At 40.0% G+C, this 23,436-nt stretch overlaps 1 protein-coding gene across 6 annotated transcripts in view; it reads left to right on the forward strand.

Annotated features, from left to right (window-relative positions):
- SNX9 (sorting nexin 9) overlaps nucleotides 1-23,436 on the forward strand; it is a 66,860-nt gene that overhangs the window by 4,654 nt on the left and 38,770 nt on the right. Inside the window, exons 1-4 of one of the 6 annotated variants that reach the window (XM_021390442.1) lie at nucleotides 1,463-1,964; nucleotides 10,396-10,482; nucleotides 13,014-13,088; nucleotides 14,263-14,397. In XM_021390442.1, the coding sequence (XP_021246117.1) occupies nucleotides 1,815-1,964; nucleotides 10,396-10,482; nucleotides 13,014-13,088; nucleotides 14,263-14,397 (447 nt within the window). In that variant the 5' untranslated portion in view covers nucleotides 1,463-1,814. Of the gene's footprint in view, nucleotides 1-1,462; nucleotides 1,965-8,860; nucleotides 9,345-10,395; nucleotides 10,483-13,013; nucleotides 13,089-14,262; nucleotides 14,398-23,436 lie in introns of those variants that run through there. The other 5 variants (XM_021390441.1, XM_021390445.1, XM_021390444.1 and 2 more) reach the window with 5 other exon arrangements.

A 23,436-nucleotide genomic window follows, 5' to 3' on the forward strand; every position in this document is an offset into this window, starting at 1 on the left:
ACTTAATCGATGATGATTTCATTTACAAACGTAGAATGTGATGGAACAAAACTTGTTAGGTTAAGCAGTCATTTTGGTTTAATGGTCTTAATCACTTGAAAAGGTTTCATTAAGCTATAATTAAGTAGATGTGAAAATATTTCTTGGGACTTTTAAAAAGTGGCATTGATAGTACAAGAGAAGGTGAAAATGCTTTGATGCAAATTTACCTCAAATACCTGACCTATTGATACAGTGAGATGTTAGGATGAGCTCAGCAACACATGAAGTAACACCATCATTTTTTGTGAAGGTACAGATTTTAGCATTCCTTTGTCTTTAACCTTAAGATCCTTTAGAAGCTCAGTGACAAGCGGGTTGCTTTACATTCCAGCAATTGTTAGTGCAAGGCTTCTAATATGAGAGCCAGCTTTTGGGTTGGGAAGCTGGCAGGGTGCTGAGGTTCTGTATGATGTTATGCTCGGGTAATGATTCCTCTGACTCAGTTTTTCAAAGCTATTTTAAGCACCTGGGCATTGAGTCATCAGAGACTCATTAGCAGAGATCGTCATTTAAAAATACAATTACAGTAGTGAGAGAGAAGGAACTCTGGTATCAGATGCTATGAGCGTCATCTGGTCTATAGACCGAGTGATTCAGATTTTCACTCCGGTCTGATTTTTCCACATATCAGCATCGGTTCAGCAAGAAGTCTTTACAGTTAACTGTGGCTTTGTAATGAAGATTATTTTACTCCATTCTTTCCATGTTTTCCTTCGCAAATTGTCTTCCTCTTTTAGAACCTCTGCTTTTAATGCCTTCAGAAATCTCGTTAAATATGAACATCCACACATTCTTTTGTTTATGAAAACTTCTTTATTTGATTAGGATCGCTTGCTATTTTACACGGATCGGTTCCATCCAGTATTGCATTTACCTGCAATTGCAACACTAGTGTTGGAAGCAGTGCTGCAGAACATTGCAAAAGCAGGTCGTAGGGACTGTAAAACAGTGGGAGTGATTTGTTTCAGCCAGCACTGCAGTAAGACCGATCAACACTGGGAAAACTGGAATTATTTACATTAAATAGCTACTGCAGTGTTCTACATTTAAAGCTAAAACTTTCAAAGCATGTTTTGCAATTGGAAGGTCACTCAGCTTCACTTCAAACTTTTCTGAGAGGGGCAAAAATCAGAGCTTGTGCCGTTACTTTATTTAGTTGTATCTCAGCGTTGTCAGCCATTTATGATCAAAAAGGAGTTTCCCAAGTCACACAGAGTTTAAAATGCAAAGCATTCTTGTCCTAATTCCACAAGCAAAACTTCAGTGCTGCCTAGGAGAAGAAAGCTGTGCGTATTGCTTACTGGAAAATTGCACTGGAGCTTTGAGCCTTATCGTTTTTTCCAAAGCGGTTTTTCTCATTGAGCTTCATACGGCTAAGGAACATCTGCCAAAAAAAAAAAAAAAGGCAATTAAAAGCAGAATCGTTTAACTTTGACAGTTTGTCCTCTGAGACCCATAATTCTTAAGAGGAAAAGGGCATGAGACACAGCTACTTGTGTAGGGAGTTGCCCTCACTCAGGCTGTTCCAGCTGCTCTCAGACAGGGGACGTTCAGGACACGGTGTGGTGTGAAGGGCAGAGGGACGGCCCTGGGTGCTGCTGCTGAGAGGACGTACTCGCAGTGAGCCCGCTAGATAAGGTCAAACCCGTGTTTTTTTGTCAGTCAAAACTCTAATTTCCTCCTGTATTTTAGAGAAGCTCTTCAAAAGGAGGCTGAAGGCAGAGCTTCCCCTGGGCCATAAAGGAAGCTGCTTTACGGGAGGGTTTTCCACTATGCAAAGTACAGCTGGAAGGAGGAGGGAGCTACAGAGGGGTGCTGGCAGCACAGCTTTAGGCAGGTCCCTGGAGAATCTGAGCACCGCAGCTGCTTCTGGGTACGCAGCGGTGCCTGACCTCGGCTTTCTGCGAGCGGGACTGGCCCAGGTAAAATCCCTCAGTCCCACTCTTGTGCAGTGTGGGACTTGTGTACAGCCAGTGACGGCTGTTTTCTTGCAACTTATCTCTGTGTTGCTGACTTCTGCTCTGACTTGCCATCTGCTCCTCCTTGGCAAGAGGAACGGTTGTGTTTTTATTTTGTGTCTTCATATGCTATCTCTGTTTATACACAGTAGGTTTTGAACTTGCTCTCTTTTTTTCAGCGTTTAGAGCTACAGTTCTCAGTGTTCAGGGCACAAATAAGTTGTTCTCTTGATTCTAGTTTAAATCAAGCAAAATGTTGGTTTTCCTGGCTGGTACAACAAAAATGGCTAGTTTTCAAGAAAAAACTGTAAAACGATTCTCTTTGGGTGCCTTTAAAATGGTTCTCTCTTCTGTATGAGAATTTCTTTCCCCTCTTCTGTCATGAAGACACTTGATAAGGCGTATGTTGGTCCTGCGAGGTCTGATTTAAGTCCTGGGGTGCCACGAAGAGCCCAGCCCATACAATTCACCTTTCAGCAGCACTAAGGCCACGACTGATGAAGCTCTTCATTTTGTCCTAGAACTTGATCAGATCTGAGAATTAAGCTTATCTCCTCCACTGGATTTTAAAAAAGCTTTGGGGAGGTGGCTAAGATTGAAGTAGCTGAAAATCACTGTACCATAAACTAGTGTGGTTAGTGTTTAGTTTTAGCGCAATTCTTTCAGCAGTACTGTCATTTCCTCCCTTACTAGCTCTGCCTTTGTGTTACAAAAATGCTTACAGAACAAAAAATTGAGAACTTCCTTTCCTGCTGTGGATAGCTAGACCGTATTCTTGCAAGTTTGTATATGTGTGTATAATTGTAATTCTATCAACAGCTCAGTCATATCTTACCAAGCCTTCAAGTTTTCTAACTGCTTGTAAGGAAGCAGCAGGTCAGGCTTGTTTTCTTTGGTTTCTTCTACCAGTATATCCTTTATAAGTGACAGATACAGCGTTTCTGTGACGTCCAACTTAAATACCTTCTTGAATAATGGAAGACGAAAGTTTGTAAAAAGAGAAGCTTCAAATAACTTGTGACTTACAGAAATATGGTTCTTCCAGATGTCATTAAATTATTCTTTTTCTTAATGTTTCTGTCAAGACATTGTTCTTTTTTATTTTTATTTTTTATTATTATTTTTTTTTTACTTAGTGAGATAGGCCAATGCTGCTAGTGTGCACATTGCATTAGATTGTAGCTGACTAATGTCCAGTCCAAATGCTGGGTGTGCTCTGACCAGGTCTAACGTCTACTTACATGAACTGCTGCTTATAGAGACTGGTTTGTAACTTTATGGGGGCTTGTACTTTTATACTCTGTCAACAGAAACGCTTAAAATGGCTGGAAGTTGGTGTATATTAGAACGCATTGAATCAAAGACAAGTTTTATCTGAAGTAGCATCACTTTTTCATGCAGGTTGATTGCTTTGGTAGTTCTTCATTTGTGTTTAGATTGTCCCATGCAGCTGGTGCGTTGAGATGCACCACCTGTAACAGTGTGGTGAGTCTGAAAAGGCTCGAAGTTCATTAGATTACCTTAGTGAAACTGTGTGTGCCTCTAATTATTGGGATAATTACTGTTTTATAATCTCCTCTCGTAGAAGAAGCACTCTTGTGTGACTGCAAGCTGTCTTAATGAGTAGGTCACAATGTGGCATTTTTTTCTGATGGATGCTGCCAGCTTTTTCTGAAACCTTTACCTCTTTCTAGTTTTGTTCTTTGGGGACAGAATTGCAAGGGTTTAACGCTGCCCGTTCTGAGATCTCAAGCTGATACCATGAGGATCAACATGGCAAGTTTCTGAAGCACACAGTTACACTTTGGTTCAGCAAACAATTGCAAGCACGAGTAGTTTGATTGCAGGGGCACAGCAGTGATCGAAGCTGGGCAGAGATTTCGATCGCACTTGAGATAAATGTATGCTGCCTAACACCTGTAAAACAGAGACAAGCAGTGCTTGCTCCAGTTGTGTGTGCTGATGTAACCAGAATTAATCTTCTCAGTTTGGAAATTTTTTTATCTGTAGTCCATTTGGAGACTTGGTATAGATTTGTACATAGAAGGGAAAATATGAGGCAGTCTCGGCACTTGGAGCAGTGCAGTAAATCTGTTTAGAATAATGTCTTCTGATAGAATGGGAGCTCCCTGTTCCTGTTTGCAATAGTTTGCTAGTTGTTAGCTGGTTTATAAGTAATGTTTTAAGCAAGAAAAAATACCTGGTTTAAGCACTTAAGGCAATGGGACACTCAGATGTGATTAGTAGGAGGATCTGAGTCAGTATTTGGAAATATCTCTAAAATCACATGGGTGTCTTGCCTGTATTTCTGCAACTGAGTTTACCCTGGTTCTATATTGCTTTTGTGTGTGTGGATTCTGTTATCTGATTCCTTACCGCTCCATCAGTATGTCTGTATGGGCACCACGAAAGGTAACTGTGCACCCTTTTAATAGAATTCTATGGTTAAAAGTTCCAAGTGCATAATGTCTGTGTTGAAAGTACCACCATCTGAATGCTGCTTTTTAAAACTGCTACCAAAAAAGTGCTGGACTCGCCTTGACTGAATTTCTGTCTTCCCTTCTGTCTGAGAACAGCTGGAAGTATCTGAATGGCTCCTCTGGTCCCTGGCCCACATGGCCTTCCAGGCTCTGCCATGGTATCTCAGTAGATTCACTCTTCCTCAGCTGCCTGTACTGTATTTCAGTTTGATTCTTTCACAGGACTGCTGCTCACTGCAAGGATTTTAGTGGTCTCCTTATTTTTCTGGTTGGTAAATGCAACTGCATGCAAACAGCTGGCTTTCCTTAGAAAGAATCTGTGCCAAGATCCGTGAAGAACTTGCAGAAGCTATCAGCTGTGGGTGTGGGGGGGGCTTCTTTCCTGATGGAAAAATATTTTTCAGCAAGACAGTTCAGTGCTGTTCAGTAGTTTGCTGTCTCTGAGGTCAGAAGAGCTAATCTGTCCTCACCCGAGAAGAGCATGAGTTACTGAGGAAAGTTAATGTCATTCATTGTCTTTATAACTAGAGAAAATATTTTTAAAGTAACTTCAGCACTTGAAAACTTGCCTAGTCGCTTCTTTCTTAGAGACTAGCATTTAGAAGTAGTTTTAAGGTATGCTTATTACACCCTTAATGCTAGTTCTGCAAGTGCCAGTGGTTTAAGCCGTGCGCATTTGCTTGGGAATCGAGTATTTCATTACTGTCCCTTACCTTGTAAGCACTTCAAACTTTTCCTTCTGTGCCTTTTGGAAACTCTTTCTGCTCTGTTAACCATTCCCTTGTATTACCAGGCAGGGCTTTTAATCCAGCGTGTACACTTGATCACGTGTCTGCCTGAAGTACTGGAGGCACGTGCAGCTTCCTAGGTGAAGAGAGGAGTTCCCTGCTCTGTCTCCTCTACCAACAAGCATCTTTTTAGTAGCGGGACAAAATGATGCATGTCCTTGTTTCTTAGCTTTTTATCTGTATTTAATTTGCTTCTAATGCGCTTATAGTCAGTGTTGTTACCTCCAAATGAGTAGCTGCAGGCTCTTGAGCTATTTTGCAGTTGAAAAATTGCTCCAAAGAAAGTGAGCCGGCAGGTCGAGAGGCACGTTTTTCAGTTTGAATTTGTGGAGCATTGCGAGGATCCAGCAGCTGCAGCTGGTGAGGGGACTTAGAGTAATGACATCTGAATGTTGTGATCTCACTTTTTTTGGATGAATTTGTTTTAGTTCTGATCTTGAAAGGAAAACAAACAAAAAACCCACCCCACTTTGTCAGTAAAGAAAAAGCTTTTTTATTGAACAAGTGAATTTTTGTTTTTACTTACAGTTTAATAAAATTATGGTATAAAACCATGTTTGAAGAGGTAGTTTTAGTATCCTCAGACCGGTAGGTTTGTCTAGGTAGATACATGGCGCACATACAAGAACAGCAGTGCCTGGGAGGCATATGCATTTTCTCAATCTGCGTTCTATTAGTTTAAAAAGATTAGTGTCGTTTTCATTTGCTTTGTAATAACTCGTCAACATTTAAATTTTGGTTTCCAAAATGGTGTATAATTTCTTGAATTCTTAAGGTAAGGCTTCTGGAGGAGGATGGAGTCAATGTTTCTAGAGTCCTTTCTTGCTTCCACCTTTGATTTTGTTTTCTTCTTGTCTCCTGGGAATGCCTGTAAGAGGAACATATGTAGAGATTTCTGTACTGGAGGCAAGACAGAAAGTAGCTGCCTTTCCAGGCTCAGAGGCATAAACACTTTAAGAGCTATTTAATATTTCTGCTTAGATTATCCAAATATACACTTAATCTGGCAGACCGGTATATTTGTGATAGATAGATTAAAACAAAGAGGCAGTTTTGTTAAGTCATAGAACCAGATATGGCAGTTGCTACAGTGAAAAGCAATTCAGTCCTGGAGTATGTAATGGCTTTTGGGTGAACCTGGGGTTTAGAATAAAGAGTGGAGAAGGTTAAATAAGTCTTAATGATACCACTGTTGGAAGAAAGGTGGTGTATTCAGTACTCTGAGGTGGGAAAGAAATGGGGTGGCTCCTACCTCTGTTCCTAAAGCATTTTTCTTCCTGTTGACTTTGGATACTAATTGTTCTAATTTTTAGCCTTGTCACATATCCCTTGGGAATAGCAGCATTGCGGTAGGCAGAAATACTGCCTATTTCTGAATGGAATTATTTGCAGCTAGTTCTTTGTCTCAGTTCTTTTCCCAAATTATGATTTCTGCTTCTCTAGTGTGTTGCTAATTTCTTTGAAAAGATTTATCTGCCCCAGTTACTTTCCAGAAAAGAAATAGGGAATTTGATCTTCTGTGAATCTGGAAGCTACTGCTCCCTGCAGCATGGGAAGTAGGACATGAAGCTGGAGAGTGCCCATGAACCCACAGTCTGTTTCTGAAGCAGACCAACCTTGTTAATCTCTATCCCTTGAAAAATGCAGTACTAAATGGCAGAAGCTCTGACTAATGCGCTAACTACTAAGAGGAGGGTGTGCATTTATTAGAGGAATTTCATGCTTTGAACCTTTTTTGACTATTTTCTTTGTACTGTGTACCACTGCTATCTGTCGTAGGGAAGCTGTCATCTTTGATACAAGTTTTTTAAACTTTAGCACGTGGCTGAAGCACATGAACCTGCAGCATAATGCAAGATCTGTTTCTTTTAGAAGTGTTATCCATGGCGAAAGTGTTTTCAAAGGTATGCTCAAATTTTGAGTGGATGCCGCTGATACTTTCCAAATTTCATGCTGTAATGCATGGCTTTCATTGTATATACTTGAACAAAACAGTGAAGGAATGGATCACTTACCAACATGGGTTTAGATGGGCAAGCTACTTTAAAAGCTGCTGTGAGTGCAACTGATCATAGAATCACGGACTACCCCGAGTTGGAAGGGACCCACAAGGTTCATCATGCCCAACCCCTGGCTCCACACAGCACCACCCAAAATTGAAACCCTATGTCTGAGAGCACTGTCCTAATTCTCCTTGAACTCTGGCTCTTGGGGCGGTGACTACTGCCCTGGGCAGCCTGTTCCATGCCCACCACCCACTGGAGAAGAACCTTTCCCTAACCCCCAGCTGCCCCTCTCCTGACACAGCTCCATGCCGTTCCCTCAGGGCCCTGTCGCTGTCACAGAGAGTGGAGCTCAGCGCTGCCCCTCCGCTCCCTGTGAGGAGCTGCAGCCGCCATGAGGCCTCCGTGCAGCTCCTCTGCTCTGGGCTGAACCAACCCAGAGACCTCGGCTGCTCCTCATACACTTTACTCTTCAGACCCTTCACCATCTTTATAGCCCTTTGGACTCTCTCTAATAGCTTTACGTCCTTCTTATGTTGTGGTGCCCAAACCCACACGCAGCACTCGAAGTGAGGCCACACAGCACAAAGCAGAGCCATACAACCACTTTCCTTGCCCAGTGGCAGGCAGTGCTGGGCCTAACACACACCAGCGTAGTTGATTGGCAGCTGTTACTTGTGTAGAGGATTTGCTATATTCTGTAAATGAAGCAAGTGAAAGGGGAGCACCTGCAAAAAGTAAAAATACTAATAATCAAATACCTCTGAGGAATATATTTTAGTCATCGATACATGGATCAGATTGCAAACATATCTCAAATCCCTAATGTTTTTACAGTAATCCATTTTTGTAGTACCACAGTTATTCTTTTTTTCAGTTTGTCAAAGTGTAGTAAGGCAAAAACAGTGTTTGTTTCTTTTCCTCCCCCTCTTCTACTCTGGGTGAAGTAGGAATCTGGAGCAAGTGAGTGAATAGACGTGGTACAAGAACTTTATTAAATTTTATGCATCTGTCTTCATCTTTCCGTCCGTACATGCTGAATTCTTTCAGATATCTCTGAACAAGTCACTGGAGAATGAAGTATTTGCACCTGATCTCAAGGTTATTAGACACAAATATTTTAGCTTTCCAGTCAGGTCATTACTGTAGGATGTTGTACCACTTCTGAAGACTAATATAAAATTGCATGTGTCCTGGTGAACTCTCTTCTTAAGCATGAACTTAATGCCATCTGTACCACTTGAAGTAGCTAAGGCTGCTTTCCCCTCAGGTCAGACGCCCATTATCTGAGCCATGCTAAGTAGACTTGCTTAATGGAATATGTGTTGATAGCCTGCTGTAAAAAATGACGTGTTCAACATCCTTACATATGTGTAGCTTTAGTATATGTATGGCAGAAACAATTTGTTTCTCTTTTTCCTTACTGATGGGCAAGAAGGTTCTTGCTGCAGGCACTGTCTGACATTATTAGTAACACTGTTATAAAATTGTTTTTCTTGGCAGTTATATGTATATACTAATCAGCAGGAACAAAGCCTACTTGTGCAGGAACTGAGGTAACTAAAAGCGTGTGTGTTCATAGTGAGGTTATAGTCTTGCAGATAGGCTGGGGAAATTGATGTGTTTCTTCAAGTCAAATTTTGTAGGGAGCTGATGAGGAAATGGTTTCTTTTCTTAGTTGTCCATTCTGTGGACTTGGGGCCTGTAAAACAATGATTATGTTACCAGTTTTAGAGACCTTCCCATACAACCACAAATCTTCATAACTTTGTTCCTAAGGATGTTTTCTTTCCTGAATTCCAAGGTACTAGAATCTTTTTTTTTTTTTTTTTTTTTTGGTAACTGAGTTTATACATTGTCATTTTAGTAGGACAAGAAAAGCTTTTTGTTACAGTTATTAGCACTGTCTGATAACACCTGTACTTTTCCTGACCAGCAGTCTAGCTTTCCCTTTTGCTGTTCTGTAATACTTAACTGTTGGCATCAATCAGATGAAATAATGTATTGATTACATCTTGGGCACCTGGCTAACATGAAGACTTGAGATATACATTACAAAGGCTTCTATTATTTGTAAGTTCTTTTAGTATGATGAGTTTTATTTTTGAGAAAGATAAGTTTAGATAAAGGGTTACTTGCTCTCCTGTTTGATCAGATTTAAAGTTTATCTAATATGCCACTTTAAAGGACAGGCTAAAACTTTGATGCTAGATCTTCCTTTAGGATTCTAAGGTGAATTACATGTGTTTTTGTCAGATATGGACAGATTCCTGTGCATCAATTTCAACAATTTGCAAGAAAGTAAAAATGATCACTTTGTAATTCCCGAGGGTCTTTTCTGCTTTAGATTGGAGAGGAATTTAATAGAAGGCAATGAAAAGATGTTTAAAAGAATATAATCCTACAAACAATTGTGGCATAGTGTACAAAGCAGAACTGTTCTTTAAACACTGGACAGCTTTGTTAGTGTTTCAAACAACATTTTTTTAAGGAGTGTAATACCAGATTCAGTACACGTTTAAGGTATTGTGTTGAAATACTTAATGATTAGGTGGTTGGGTTATTTTCTCCTCCCTGCTCCTGCCAATATGTAACAGGCCTACTCTCATTATGCACATTTGCGTAGTTCCTCCTGTTTACAAAGAATTTCAGAACATAATTTTTCATCTTACTTCTTATGTACCCACAAGAAGTGATTACCCACATACGCAGTAAGTTTTGGTTTCCTTTGGCCGAATTGCTTGCTCTATGAAACAATTCCCTTTACCCAAATTGGAATTGGAATGTGTCTTGTGGAAGAAAATATTAATCGGATTGTTTGCTACCTCCTTCCCCTGGAAAAAAAAGCTGTACAGGCAGTTCAGGAGAGGGCAGAAAACTGCCAGTCTTAAGTGGCCATCTCTAACATGCTCTACAGGAGATTTTAATCCCACAAAATTTGTGGTAGTGTTCAACTTGGGGTTCTAATTCAGAAAATATTCGCTCCCTACGTGTTGAAATTGTTCTTTTTATATCCAGATGTTCCCCACCTAGTATTTCTGCTACTTAAGCATAAGTCGTACTTCCTCTGTGAAATCTTCTGAAAATGACAGAAGACTCACTGCTGTTTTCTTTACACATGTAGGCTCGTGTTATGTATGACTTTGCTGCTGAGCCTGGAAACAACGAGCTGACCGTCAGTGAAGGGGAGATCATCACAATTACCAACCCGGTAAGAGAAATGAAATGGAAACGGCTTCAGTGCGCTGTCCTGACCTAATTCCAGCAAATGAAGGAAAAGATGCTCTACTCTAGATGATGCCTGAAATCCCTGTCTACCCTCCCATGAAGTAGCAGCACGTAAACTAATCACAAAGAATTTTCTAGTTGTGTTGTGGTAACAAATGCAGTGATTCTAGGGAATGGAGGCCCTCTCAGACTGTGCCTACATGCTTTGGAATTTTTTGCTTGACTTTCTTCATCGAAGTAGAGCTGAGGGCCAAGGCAAAAGGATGAGCTAATGACAGTGATACTTTTTACATCTGAGTGTGTTCTCTTTTTTTTTTTTTCCCTCTCTTTTGTAATTAAAGCAATACGTGCAAGGTACAGTGAAAGAGTGGGGAAAATACTGAGATAATGTTGTCAAGGAAATTTTAAATTAATCGTATGCTTGAGGAGTGACATTTGATTTATTAATTTCAGCATGCTTTTATTCTCCTTTATAGTTCTTACACTGTAACAAGATAAGTATTATTTGATGATGATTCTAAATCTTCAGTGATATGGCTCAGTGAATAGGCTTTCTTTTTCAAACAAACAAACCCTCATCTTGATGCCAGATTTTATTTATCTGGTTGTGCAGGAAATAAAAAAGCCTAAGCTAATTTTTCAAAGAACCTAATCATATATAATCCTGATACTTTCTACTTCCGCTGACCATAAATACTTGAAGCAGACCTTTAGCAGAACCAGCATCCTCTTGAATAGGATGTTTTGTGGAAGCAGAGTAATGAAATCGGGAGTTTAATATTTTTTGCAATGGTAAGACCAAATACATAGTTTACAGCTTTCAAGCTGTTTTTTTTTTTTCTTTTTTGCTGAACAAGCCATTTGTGTGATAAGGCAATATACTCAAAACCAGGTAAAAACTTATTTCATGCCGTCCATGTTTAAACTGTGAGGTAGATTGCAACAAAGGCTCTTGGTCTTTTTTGATGTGGTAAGTTTAGAGAAAGCAATAGCAGAAACAATGAAAGTCCATTGGTGAGAGACCTGGGACTCTCCTGCCTGGAGAAGACTGAGAGGTGATCTCATCACTGTTTATAAATATTTGAAGTGCAGGAGTCAAGCGATTGGGGCCAGAATCTGCTCACTAGTGTACAGTGACAGAACAAGGGGAATGGGCATCAGCTGAAACACAGAAGTTCCTTACAAACATGAGAGGAACTTTCCAGTGACAGAGCACTGGAATGGGTTGCCCAGAGAGGTTGTGGAGTCTCCCTCTCTGGAGATACTCAAGACCACCTGGACACTTTCTTGTGCGACCTACTGTAGGGAACCTGCTTTAGCACGGAGGTTGGACTTGATCTCCAGAATTCCCTTCCTTCCCCTACAGTTCTGTGATACTGTGACTGCTATTAAGTGCAGTACAAATGTGATTTCTGGCTCAAGATGTTATTACTCTACTCAACTACTAGTTGAATTTATAATCTGAGATATCTAGTTATTTGTGGTATTGTGTGATCATTTAGCTCCACAACAAAAAAGCAAATGAAGGTCTATTTCAGTAATTGATTGGTCTTTACTATTTTAAATCTTTGAATACATAAGCAGACTTCTCTCATTATGTGCAGGATTACATAAAATATTAAGTAAAAGAAAAAAATTGTGCATAAACAAATAGCTCAATTAAAAAGCAAATTAAGAACCCGAAATGCAGTAACTGCTGTACAGTTCATGTGGTTCCAGTACTCAGCTGTGAATGAACTTAACATGTAACTGTGTTCAAGTAGCAGCTTGATTTTTAATACAGATCTGTCCTATTCCACATACTGTTGTCTTGAAATTGACTTTGCTTATCTGCAAATGTATGTGAAATGTGTGTTTAAAAAAAACAGTAACAGGATGCCATGCTGAGATCTGAACTGTCTTAGTTCTTTCCAAGCTGATAGTCTGAGACATGCCCTAGTGATATTAAATGTAAACTAGGAGTGTTTGCAGATCTTGAGTAGCATGTGCATCTGAACCTTGAGGTTAGCCATAACGTTCTTGTGGCATGTACGTCTGATCCTTGAGGTTAGCCTTAGCGTTCTTGTGTTATAGCTGCCGCTCATTGGACGCATCTGCACCTTCCACAGGTGAAGCCCAGATTTTACAAATACTACCAATAGCTTAATTCTTTGTGTCTTGCCTCTTTATAATGCTGAATAAAATGTATCTTTTGGAAACAGCACACAAATTGTTGTATTTTGATGCACAGAGAATTGACTGTGGTTGCACGAATGATCAAAAGTGCTCAAAATCAACCTTTTTCCCCTTGTGCCTGTTAAACCTAAAGTCAGAAGCCATGTTAAACAAGTATGGTCTGTGTTCTTTTAAATGAGTACCTGCTTCTTCAGCAGATTTAAGTGAGTTTGTTGTAGTCATAACTGTCTTTCCGATCTTGTATTCAGCACTTGATAGCAAGTCAGTGCTTTGTCTTGAGCTGCTTAAAGCGTGCTACGGGATCCGTCTAGCAAAACTGTTTATATATTATATTTTCAGGATGTTGGTGGAGGCTGGTTAGAAGGAAAAAACAGCCAAGGAGAAAGAGGACTTGTCCCAACAGATTATGTTGAGGTAAGTGACTGCATCACTGCGTGCTAAGAAAGCAGAACTACTGAAAAAGCAATCATCCGGTTTGCTGACCAGCTCAAATGTGAAACTTCTAGTATTAATATTCAGAGTATATATTATTGAAACAGCTGTAGCTGACTTTGGAGACCATTGCAAATGCCATCTAAAACTCCTGTGCTTCTTAGTGTTTTTCCAAGAAATGCAACAAAAAGTTAGCCATAGTGAATCCTGGTGATCTGCAGAACATGAGCTATTTTGAGTTTGCTTCTGGTTTTGTCTCATCATCCAATAATTTTGTTTTCCCGTCTTAGAACACATATGCAGAAGTGAAGTGAGTAATACAAGTTTGCTCTGCTGTTGCTGTGGCTGACATGCCGCATGCTTATAAGATCTCTGGAATAGAAATCCACGTCTGGGGCTCGGGGTATGGGATCCCAAATCCAGGGACTGCTCTATTTATCTTCCTGAGGGCCTGTACTGTCTCCTCAGTGTGCCGATCTGCTCTTTGCTTAAAGACTGCAGTAACTGAGGTGGGGATGGAACAGATCTCTGAATGTAAAACATGGAATCTAATTCACCCTTGGAACATAGAGCATGTGTACATCTGCAGGTCATCAGCTAGGTCAAGATTTGTAGCTGTAACTCCTCCAGTGTATGTCTAAAGCATGTCCTTCCCTTCCTTCACCAGTGCTGTTTATTTTTACAAAGCAAACAAGCAAATAGAGAAGCAAAAAAAAAAAAAAAATACTGGGGGTGGGAGATATGCTGGCTTGCATAATCTTGTTTCTTGTATTCATCTGCTTAGCTTCTGAGTAGGTTTTTGCTCTCCTAACTTGTTGTCCCAGACTGATCCTTTGTGTATTGAATTCCCAATCTCCAAGCAGTAAAGTTAACAACCTTGTTATAATCCCTAGTGAATTTATAGATACGTATCCGCTGCCACAAATGTGTTACACTGTGCTAATGCACTCCGATTCTATCTGTTGTGGAAATGAGCCCTCCAGACTCAACTTCTTGTAAAAGATATTATTGAATTACTACTTGTGAAAGGTACTATTGAATTTGATTTCAGAAGGGATCTGCCATCTTTACATTTAGGGTTAGAATGATATATGATAAACAGTGTGACTGAATTCACGGGAGCATAAAAAATCTTCTGCAACTTTTTTCATTTCAGATTATAACTGACGGTACGAAAGATGGAATTAGTTGTGGTAATTCATTAGCTGACCAAGCTTTTTTTGATGCCCTCTCTTCAAATACAGCTCAGACCAGCTCGGCTGCAAAAAGCAGTAATCAGGTAGGTCTCCAGGTGAGCATGGCAATCCTATTGATATAACTGCTTGCACTTCTCGGCTATGCTGTACTGTACTTGTGAACCCTCATAGAAGTACTAATAGAAGTAATTACGTTTTCCTTATGGAGCGCTTCTGTTGATTATTTATTATGTGTGTCTCTTCAGCTACTGTCACTACTGGAAAAATAAGTATTCTACCACTTTAAAAAATAGAGCATTTTATTTTGTACAGTCTACAACCATGTAAAACTCTGACTACTTCCATCTCTGTTTGTACCCCAGTCATGTGTAAATGAATTCTATCTTAATATGAATTTGCTAAAAGTGAAAGTTACTTGCATTAGTATGCTTACCTTTTTAAGGAACTGTGCTTTTTTTAAAAAAAATCTCTGCTACTATTGGGTGTTCTGTGCATCATGAGCCAGAGATGGATATATATCTTTCAGAATTTGAGTAAGATTTGTTTCTTTGTTAAAAAAAAGATGAAGCAAGTTCTGGCATTGTCTCTTCTCTGTTGGAGAAGAGACTTTTTTTTCTGGAAGAATGTTTTTCTTTCCTTTTTTCTCAGTTTTTATTTTTTCATGGTTTTTGTCCAGCGTGTCGTTTTATTAAGCAGCAAGAGTTTAGGTTCAGGTTAAATATATGAAGACAGCCATTATCTTAAACACAAGCTGTTTGTTATGGTCTTCAGATTGCTACATGTGTTACACGTAGGAACAGTTGAACACGTCAAAGTCCATAGTTCAACAGAAAAACAAAATCTGCTCTTTCCAGCAGCAGCATTCTAAGCTCTTACTTGTGTAGCAGCTGGGAAAACGTGCCTAGCTTCTGGAACGCTTAAAAATGAATTATTAGTTTTCTTAACTGTAACTTGTTCCACAGGACTTTAAGATGAATTGAGATCTCTTGAAAACTGTACATGTGATGTTTTCTCATGACAGTCAATATACATGACTGTATGATATTTAATTTATTCTTCCTTGTATTGACCTAGACAATACCAGGACCAATATAAGATTGCCTAGCTTTTAACTAAAAGATTCAAACTATTCTTCAGTAATCATTTGTAGCTTGCTTTGTTATGACTGTCTAATAGAAAAGTTGGTGGAGGAAGGGACAGATCCCAGTGGCACCTGTAAGTACTTCCTGATGTTGTGCTCCATGCAAAATCATGGGAGGATGTAAAGAAGACAGTGCCAGGCTATTTCCAGTGGTGCCCAGTGATGGAACAAGAGACAGTGGGCACAAACTAAAACGCTGGAGGTTTCACCCAAACATCAGTAGACACATTTTTACTGGGCAGGTGACAGAGCTCTTGCCCAGGTTGCCCAGGTCTCTTTGGAGATCTGTAAAGGCCAGCTGGACATGGTTCTGGGCACCCTCCTCTGGCTGGCCCTACTTGAGCAGAGGTTGGACCAGATGGACCCAGAGGTCCCTGCCAGTTTCTGTCAGTCTGTGATACTGTGGAATGTATATAGTACATTCAAGTACTGTACAAACAGAGTACGTATGTGTAATATACACATGTACATCCACACACAGTCAGAGCTCCAGACCTCACTGTGACTGTCTCGCTTTTTATCACCAAACTTTTTTTTTTATTGATGTCCAGTAAATACTTAGGTTAAACACAGAACTCCAGAAATACCTCATGAATTTCTCATCTCAGACTGAGCCCAAACCATTGATCGTAGGTTCCTTTTAACTCAGTAAAATTTACAGTAATCTTGAAGGTAGAGTGGGAACATCATTTCTTCTGCTGTGATCCTTGCTCTGGTTTTTCATCCTTAAGAGTTTCTAGCCAAACTTTAAATTTGAGGGGCTTGAAATATTTCTGTAAAATCTGAGTTCTGTTTCTATTATGAATGAAATATATAAATTAATTTTACCTAGGAACAACTACTTACTGTATAGTAACTTAGATGGTGGTAGAGGCATCTATCAGAGCTTGGTCTGTGCTTAACTCTAGGTACTCATGTGCCTGGTGAAGGGCAGAAAAAAAAGCCCTTGCCTACATAGGAGGAGGAGTTACAATAAAAGATCTGTTCTGTTGGAAATAGAGAATTACTATGTCAATGTAGTTTTGCATGATGCATTACTAGAGGAGGCAAAGCTTGAAAAGGCAATCACTGAAAAGTTTACATAGGATCAGCAGTATAATGAATCTGTAATACAAACAAATTGCAGTTTCTTCATAACAAGTTTTGGAACAGGGTACTCCAAGTGAACAGCTTGTCTCATCTTTGTCAGTGCATTATTCTTTTGTCTTACTCTTCTCAGTTATCCTTCAAATGCTCTGTGAGACAGTTTGCAGAAGCAGTGTACCACTGTGTATTACAGTAAAACTATATTGCTGGAAATGGAGAGAGGGCAAGGGGAGAGTGTGAACCTGGGTGCAGCCAAGGTCATGCAAGATGTGGGGGAAGCTAGTAAATTCCCTCAGGCTGGTATGTTTGGGTTTCTTGCTTTCCTGCCTTTTTCATAGCAGAAACCATCCTGTTGCATCATCAAGATTTTATTGTAAGAGATTTCAATTTCCTCAAGATTTTTTTTTTTAATCTAGGTTCAGTAAACTGCTGTTTGGTTATATATATTTTCTAGAAGAGCCTAGGTCTTGCTTTGAAGGCTAGTTTCTTCAGTTTCTGACACTTATCTGGTACTTTGTTCATGTGTCTTATTGCTAGTAGGAATTTAGAATCATAGAATCATAGAATTGCTCAGGTTGGAAAAGACCTTCAAAATCATCAAGTCCAACCACAACCTAACCATACTGCTCTAACTCTAACAACCCACCGCTAAATCATGTCCCTGAGCACCACATCCAAATGGTTTTTAAACACATACAGGGATGGTGACTCAGCCACCTCCCTGGGGAGCCTGTTCCAGTGCTTAACAACCCTTTCTGTAAAGAAGTTTTTCCTGATATGCAACCTAAACCTCCCCTGGCGCAAGGTGAGGCCATTTCCCCTTGCCCTGTCACCAATGAGAAGAGACCAACCCCGATCACACTGCAATCACCTTTCAGGTATTTGAAGAGAGCAATAAGGTCTCCCCTCAGCCTCCTCTTCCCCAGACTAAACAGCCCCAGCTCCATTAGTCTCTCCTTATAGGGCATATTCTCCAAGCCCTTCACAAGCCTTGTTGCCCTTCTTTGGACCTGCTCCAGCACTTGAGTGTCCTTTCTGTATTGAGGTGCCCAAAACTGAACACAGTACTCAAGGTGGGGCCTCACCAGTGCCGAGTACAGGGGCAAGATCACTTCCCTAGTCCTGCTCACCACACCATTCCTGATTCGAGCCAGGATGTCATTGGCCTTGTTGGCCACCTGGGCACACTGCTGGCTCATATTCAGCCAACTGTCCATCAGTACACCTGATGGAAGGTCCCTTTCCGTCAGGCAGCTTTCCAGCCACTCTTCCCCAAGCCTGTAGGGTTGCCTGGGGTTGCTGTGACCAAAATGCAGGACCTGACACTTGGCCCTATTGAAACTCATATGCTTTACCTTGGCCCATCAATCTAGTCTACCCAGGTCCCTCTGTATTGCCTTTCTACCCTCCGGCAGATCAACACTCCCTCCCAACTTGGTGTTGTCTGCAAACTTACTGAGGGTGCACTCAATCCCCTCATCAAGATCACTGAAAGATATTGAATAGGAGCAGCCCCAGTACTGAGACCTGGGGGACACCACTCGTGACTGGCCGCTAACTGGATTTAACTCCATTGACCACAACACTTTGGGCCTGGCCATCCAGCCAGTGTTTCACCCAGCAGAGCGTATGCCCATCCAAACCATGGGCAGCCATCTTCTCCCAGAGGATGTTGTGGGGGACAGTGTCAAAGGCTTTACTGAAGTCCAGACAGAACATGTCGACAGCCTTACTTTCATCCACGAAGCAGGTCACCTTGTCATAGAACAGGTTTGTCATAATGTCAGTCTTATTGGCTTTAGCTTTTATTCTGACCCATAAGCTCTCAAACCTATCATCACCATCATCAATTTCCATACATTCTTATTCTTTCTTTACATAGAGGGCTACACCACCACCTTTTCTGCCTTGCTTATCTCTTTTGAAAAGATGGTAGCCATAGATCACAGCACTCCAGCTGTGTGTGTCATCCCACCGTGTTTCCATGATGGCGACTATATCATAGTTTTCTGACCACACAATGGCCTCCAGGTCCTCCTGTTTGTTACCCATGCTGTGTGCGTTAGTGTAAATGCACCTGAGCTGGGCCACCTTTTGAGCGGGAGAAGGCCTAATACCCTCTTGACGATACTCAGGTGTTTCCGTAGCCACCAACCTCACACCAACCCTTTTTTCTTGTTGTTCAGTAATTTAATAACTAATGCTACTTACTCTTTTACCTTCCTTTTCTTCATTGGGAAAGATACAATGGCCCCAACATCACATTGGTATTGTGCCACACCTGGATTTGCCACAAATGTAAAATGACAATAAAAGAGGGGACCAGAGATATTTCCTAAAGAGAAGGGAAGAATTTGGCACAACTTGGCAGTTTCTCTTCCTCAGCTAATTCCTTAAGTCAGTAGTGTCCCAGCAATAAATATCTTGGTAGAGCTTGCAACAGCTCCTTTGAAGAGACTTAAGCAGATAGCAAACAGTCATACCCAAATAACCAATTGGAGGTGGATGTTTCCAAAAACTACATATAGAAAATACTGGGGCAGACAAAAACAACCAGAGGAAGCAGTGAAGCTAACTATATGCAAACAAGGGAATAAATGATTAAAGGTGACTATTTTTTTTATACCCAGAGAAGAAAAGAAGATAGGAGATCTTATTGTTACATATGCCTATCATATTTGTGGTTTCATGTCTGAAAAGCTTTTGAAAAAATTTGTCAACAAAGTACAATTTAAGTAACCTTTAAATGGTGAAGATGCAACCTGTTACATGGCTTCTGTGTGTCTCATGCTGTCTTGACCTTGTAGTCTTTACACAAAGGAAGTAGAAGAATGAGGAATTTTCTTCTCAGTCAATCCTCTGTTCCTGTGAGTGACAATGAAGGCTGCTAATTTTAAAGAGTCACATAAAGTTACCTGTAAGTTTTTCTGGCATTACATAACACTAGTGATGATGACACTGAAATGAACTTAAATTATGGTTAAGTCAAACTACTAAGCATCTTGAATTACAATGAACCTGAAATGTCTCAATTCCGATGAAGGATGTATGGTGTATTTTTTTTCATTATAGTACTGCTTTGATGCTGAGTTGCTTCTAGGGGCTGCAGCAACAACAGATATCCTTTTAGGCACTTTTGTATAATAGTGTTTCTTATTGCAATGGACTAAGAAGCTGTTAGCTTGGTTGTATTCAAACTGATGGCAATTAAAGTATGTATGGCAATACAAGCATTAATCTAGAATTCCTTCTAATCTTTTCTAACTGTTGTTTTTTGGTGTTTTTTGGGGGGGTTGGGGACAGTGGAAATCTGCACTTGAGTGATTAAGAATAATGTTTCTCAAAAGTGGAGTACACTTCCATTTATTTTGTACACGTTCCAGGATTGGAAACTGCTATTTTAACAATGATGATCTGGTTCTCCATTCTGAACTACAGCTTGTGGTGGTTTTTCATTTATCTAATTTAAAATGTTTTGAACGTTGTGAACAAATGCAAGTTGGCTGTTTTAACTGGTGTATATCTGACTAAACTGCAACTACACTGGCCCAAACAAGTTCTCCGTTTTAAGGGGCTAAGCCTTTTTTTTAAAATCTGAGCAGTAGTCTCATTAGTGATGTGTAAACAAACTGTATGTACAATTAGTCATAATGTAGTCCAGCTACTTACAGCCTGTGTAGCATGCATGTTTGAACACATTAGAGAAATGATAAAGACTTCAGCATGCTATATTTTAGCATGTATGGTTTCCCCATCCTCCCCCTTAGAGCTTAAAATTAAGTCTTTTTCTCCCCTTCTGAAGAATCAAAAAAATGTATATATTAAAAATGCATAAATGCAACTGATGTGGAAAGCTGTCAGTTTCGTCGTGGAAGCGGACCACCTATATATATAAAAGCTGTAGGTGTGTCTTCACAGTACTTAAGATCAAAAGTAGTCCTTGTAACTAACTCTAAGTTGCGTTTGTAGAGGAGTTTGTTCCCTTTTCTTGACACTGATTTTCTGATCACTGCCGAGTCTACTCCTATATGAAGAAGACTGTACAGCTGTTGTTAGTTTGCATTTTTGTGAACTGTGTATTTGCCAGTTAATTCCAGTGTGACCTTTGTGAACGCACATGTAATATGTTTTTAGATACACTGTGGGCTGACCAACAAGGGCCCAGGAAGCAGCTAACAGAAACCTCTTGTGTTCATATTGTTTTAGCCAGTGGTAAATGAAATCATTTGGGATGATTTCTCTCCCAGTAGAAGAAAGATAAACTGGTATGCTGTTGCTGAAGAGTATGAAAATAAACTTTCTTAAGTCCAGAAGGTCCTTTCCCTTCAGAAAACTGTGGGACTTTCATATAGTCAGGACAAATGAACAATAGTGAAAATGCCTGGTTTGATGTGCAGGAACTGAGGCAATTCTTAACTTGCCAGATGTGTAGACATAAGTTGTTGAACAAGCATGAGAAGAACACTAAGGAAGCTATCTCAAAGCTGTACTTAATATCTTTTCCAGTAGTTGCAGCTTAATGTTGTAAAGACAAATAGCATTCATTAATTTGTATAGCACTGTCATGGTTTTTTGATTTTTGGTTATCAGTATTCCACATCATAACATCATGTAGTGCACTGGGAGTTAAAGAGTAAATGCTCCAGTTCCATGGATTGTGGATAGTTCCGGATACCTGATTCTCAGAAGAGAAGAAGAACTACACTTCCCGGAGGACTGCTTGCTGTTCTATTACCATCTTCTGTTCAGAGGAAAAGATAAAAACGGTTTGCATATCACAAGATGCCCCTTTTCATTCGCTTCCCTCCTGCTCGTCTTGGCAGCGTCTCGCCGCCAGCATTAGAGTAAAGCCTTTCTGGTTTTTGGACACTCTCTCATTTTATTTGATTTATTAGCTTCAATTCCAATTATATTGTATTATAGTGTGTTATTTTGCATTCTGATATCTTATTTAGTAAATTAGTTTGTTTCTCCTCAGATCGTTGCCACTGTTTTGTATTTAGGCACATCTCCCTACCCTTTTTTCCCTTTTCCCTTTCCCAGGGCATGGATCCATGGGTCCCCCTGCCCCATTAGTCACAGAACCAGGCCGAACCTGCCCATAAACCATTGACAAGCATACATCATGGCCATGGAAAGTAGTAAATACTAAGATCAAAGAAAATAAATATAGTGTTATTACTAAAAGTACACTATTCTGTGGAAACGGACATGCGTGTTATTGCATTCCTGAGTCTTCTAATTCTGTGACATAGCTATGTGTGCTCAGTGAGGTAGAAGTATTGTTGTGGGAAATGGGAAATGCATGACTCACTCATGTCTGGTTGGCTTCAGTCTATCTTGTTAAACTGGTATGCTAAAATACCTTCTAAAGTATGTAGGTAGGTTCACCATAGAAGTTTCAGTTGTGATTGGTTTTTTTTTTATGGACTTTGGAAACATGCTTCCTTAACTAATAAACGTTAGCTCTGTGTAAATATATGTTTGTAAGACTTAATGTAATGTATGTAATCTCTGTGCACATAAATAATCTCTTGAAAGGCATAGTGTCAAAGATGTCTAAAAAGTACAAGCAAAGTTAGTTGGGATTTAACTGTTCATGAATGACCAAAATACTCAGTATCCTAGTTTGCTGGTTTTCATGATTATTAAATTCCAATTTTTATTACAGATGACACCTCAACATCTTCCATTGCTACATGTAATTTGAAAGCAACACTTTCTCCACGTCTGGGGGCTTGGATTCGATGATCTCTAGAGGTCCTTCCCAACCCCTACAATTCTGTAATTCTGTGATCTAAGTCACAATATTGCGTTCAGAATTGTGACCGGAGTTTGTGACCAACTCTTTTTTTTTTTAACAAAGGGCAGTGATTTCCATAAAACAGTGGCTTGCATGCTTTGAATTGAATTGCATTCACATACAAAAATATAATTGTTCAAAATAGGACAGTGATTGTTCCTATCCAGATTTCGGAACTGTCTTTTGTGGGTGTCCCAGTGGAATAAAGGCTCAGGCAGCGTGTTGTTAAGTTGTGGTATTGTGATCACTCTTCATCATCATGATCCCATACCATAAGGCAAAATCTAACCCTGAAATAGTTTTCCCACGATTTACTGTGTTTGCGTGTTCTTTTCCTTGTAGTTCAGTTTTTGATTGACTTCCTGTTTTGTGAGGTAGGTTTGTGGTCTAGCAGTTTGGCACTGAGTGTATAAGGAATATTTTAACTTGATAATAGTGGCGTTCTTGTCAGTTCTTGTAGAAGTGCTCCTACCTACTTGCAGATGTAGTGTCATGTGGAAGTGTGTGTTGTACTATCCCCTCCACCACAGCAGAGGACGATTCCTTCAGTATACTGTTTCTGATGTAAAATTTTTCTTGCTTGCTGAACATGTCCTACCTTAAGGTGAAGTCTTTGACGTTTGTCATTGAGAATGGTACTTCGAGAAGTCTTGGCCAGTTGTACTTGTCAACTACTCCTCCTACAAAAAACACGAGTGAAACCCTTGTTCTCAGTTACCAAACAAAAACACAGAGTGCATTTCTCAAAACGAAAGGATAAAGCCTTGTTTAGTTTTTGTAGCCTGACCCTGGGTTGTCTAGAGAACAACATCAAAGAGAAACAGGGAATCTCTTCTGTTTCTGGCTTTTCTGTGACTGCTACTTGGATTAGTCTCTGACATTTCTCATCTGTGTTTTGAGAATAAACCATTAGGAACTGAAATCAAGGATATTAAGGTGACTTGATTGCCATTTGAATATTCCTGTGTGGGTAACAAAAACAGAAGCCTGAGAGATCTCGTTGGATAAATATATAGAACTGTTAATGAAAAAGCTAAAGCTAAGCAAATTTTAGAGGAAGTATTATCACTTCCTTTAATCAATGAGGGTGCCAACAGATGGGAT

This window comes from Numida meleagris, chromosome 3, assembly GCF_002078875.1.
Source record: "Numida meleagris isolate 19003 breed g44 Domestic line chromosome 3, NumMel1.0, whole genome shotgun sequence".
Taxonomy (NCBI): domain Eukaryota; kingdom Metazoa; phylum Chordata; class Aves; order Galliformes; family Numididae; genus Numida; species Numida meleagris.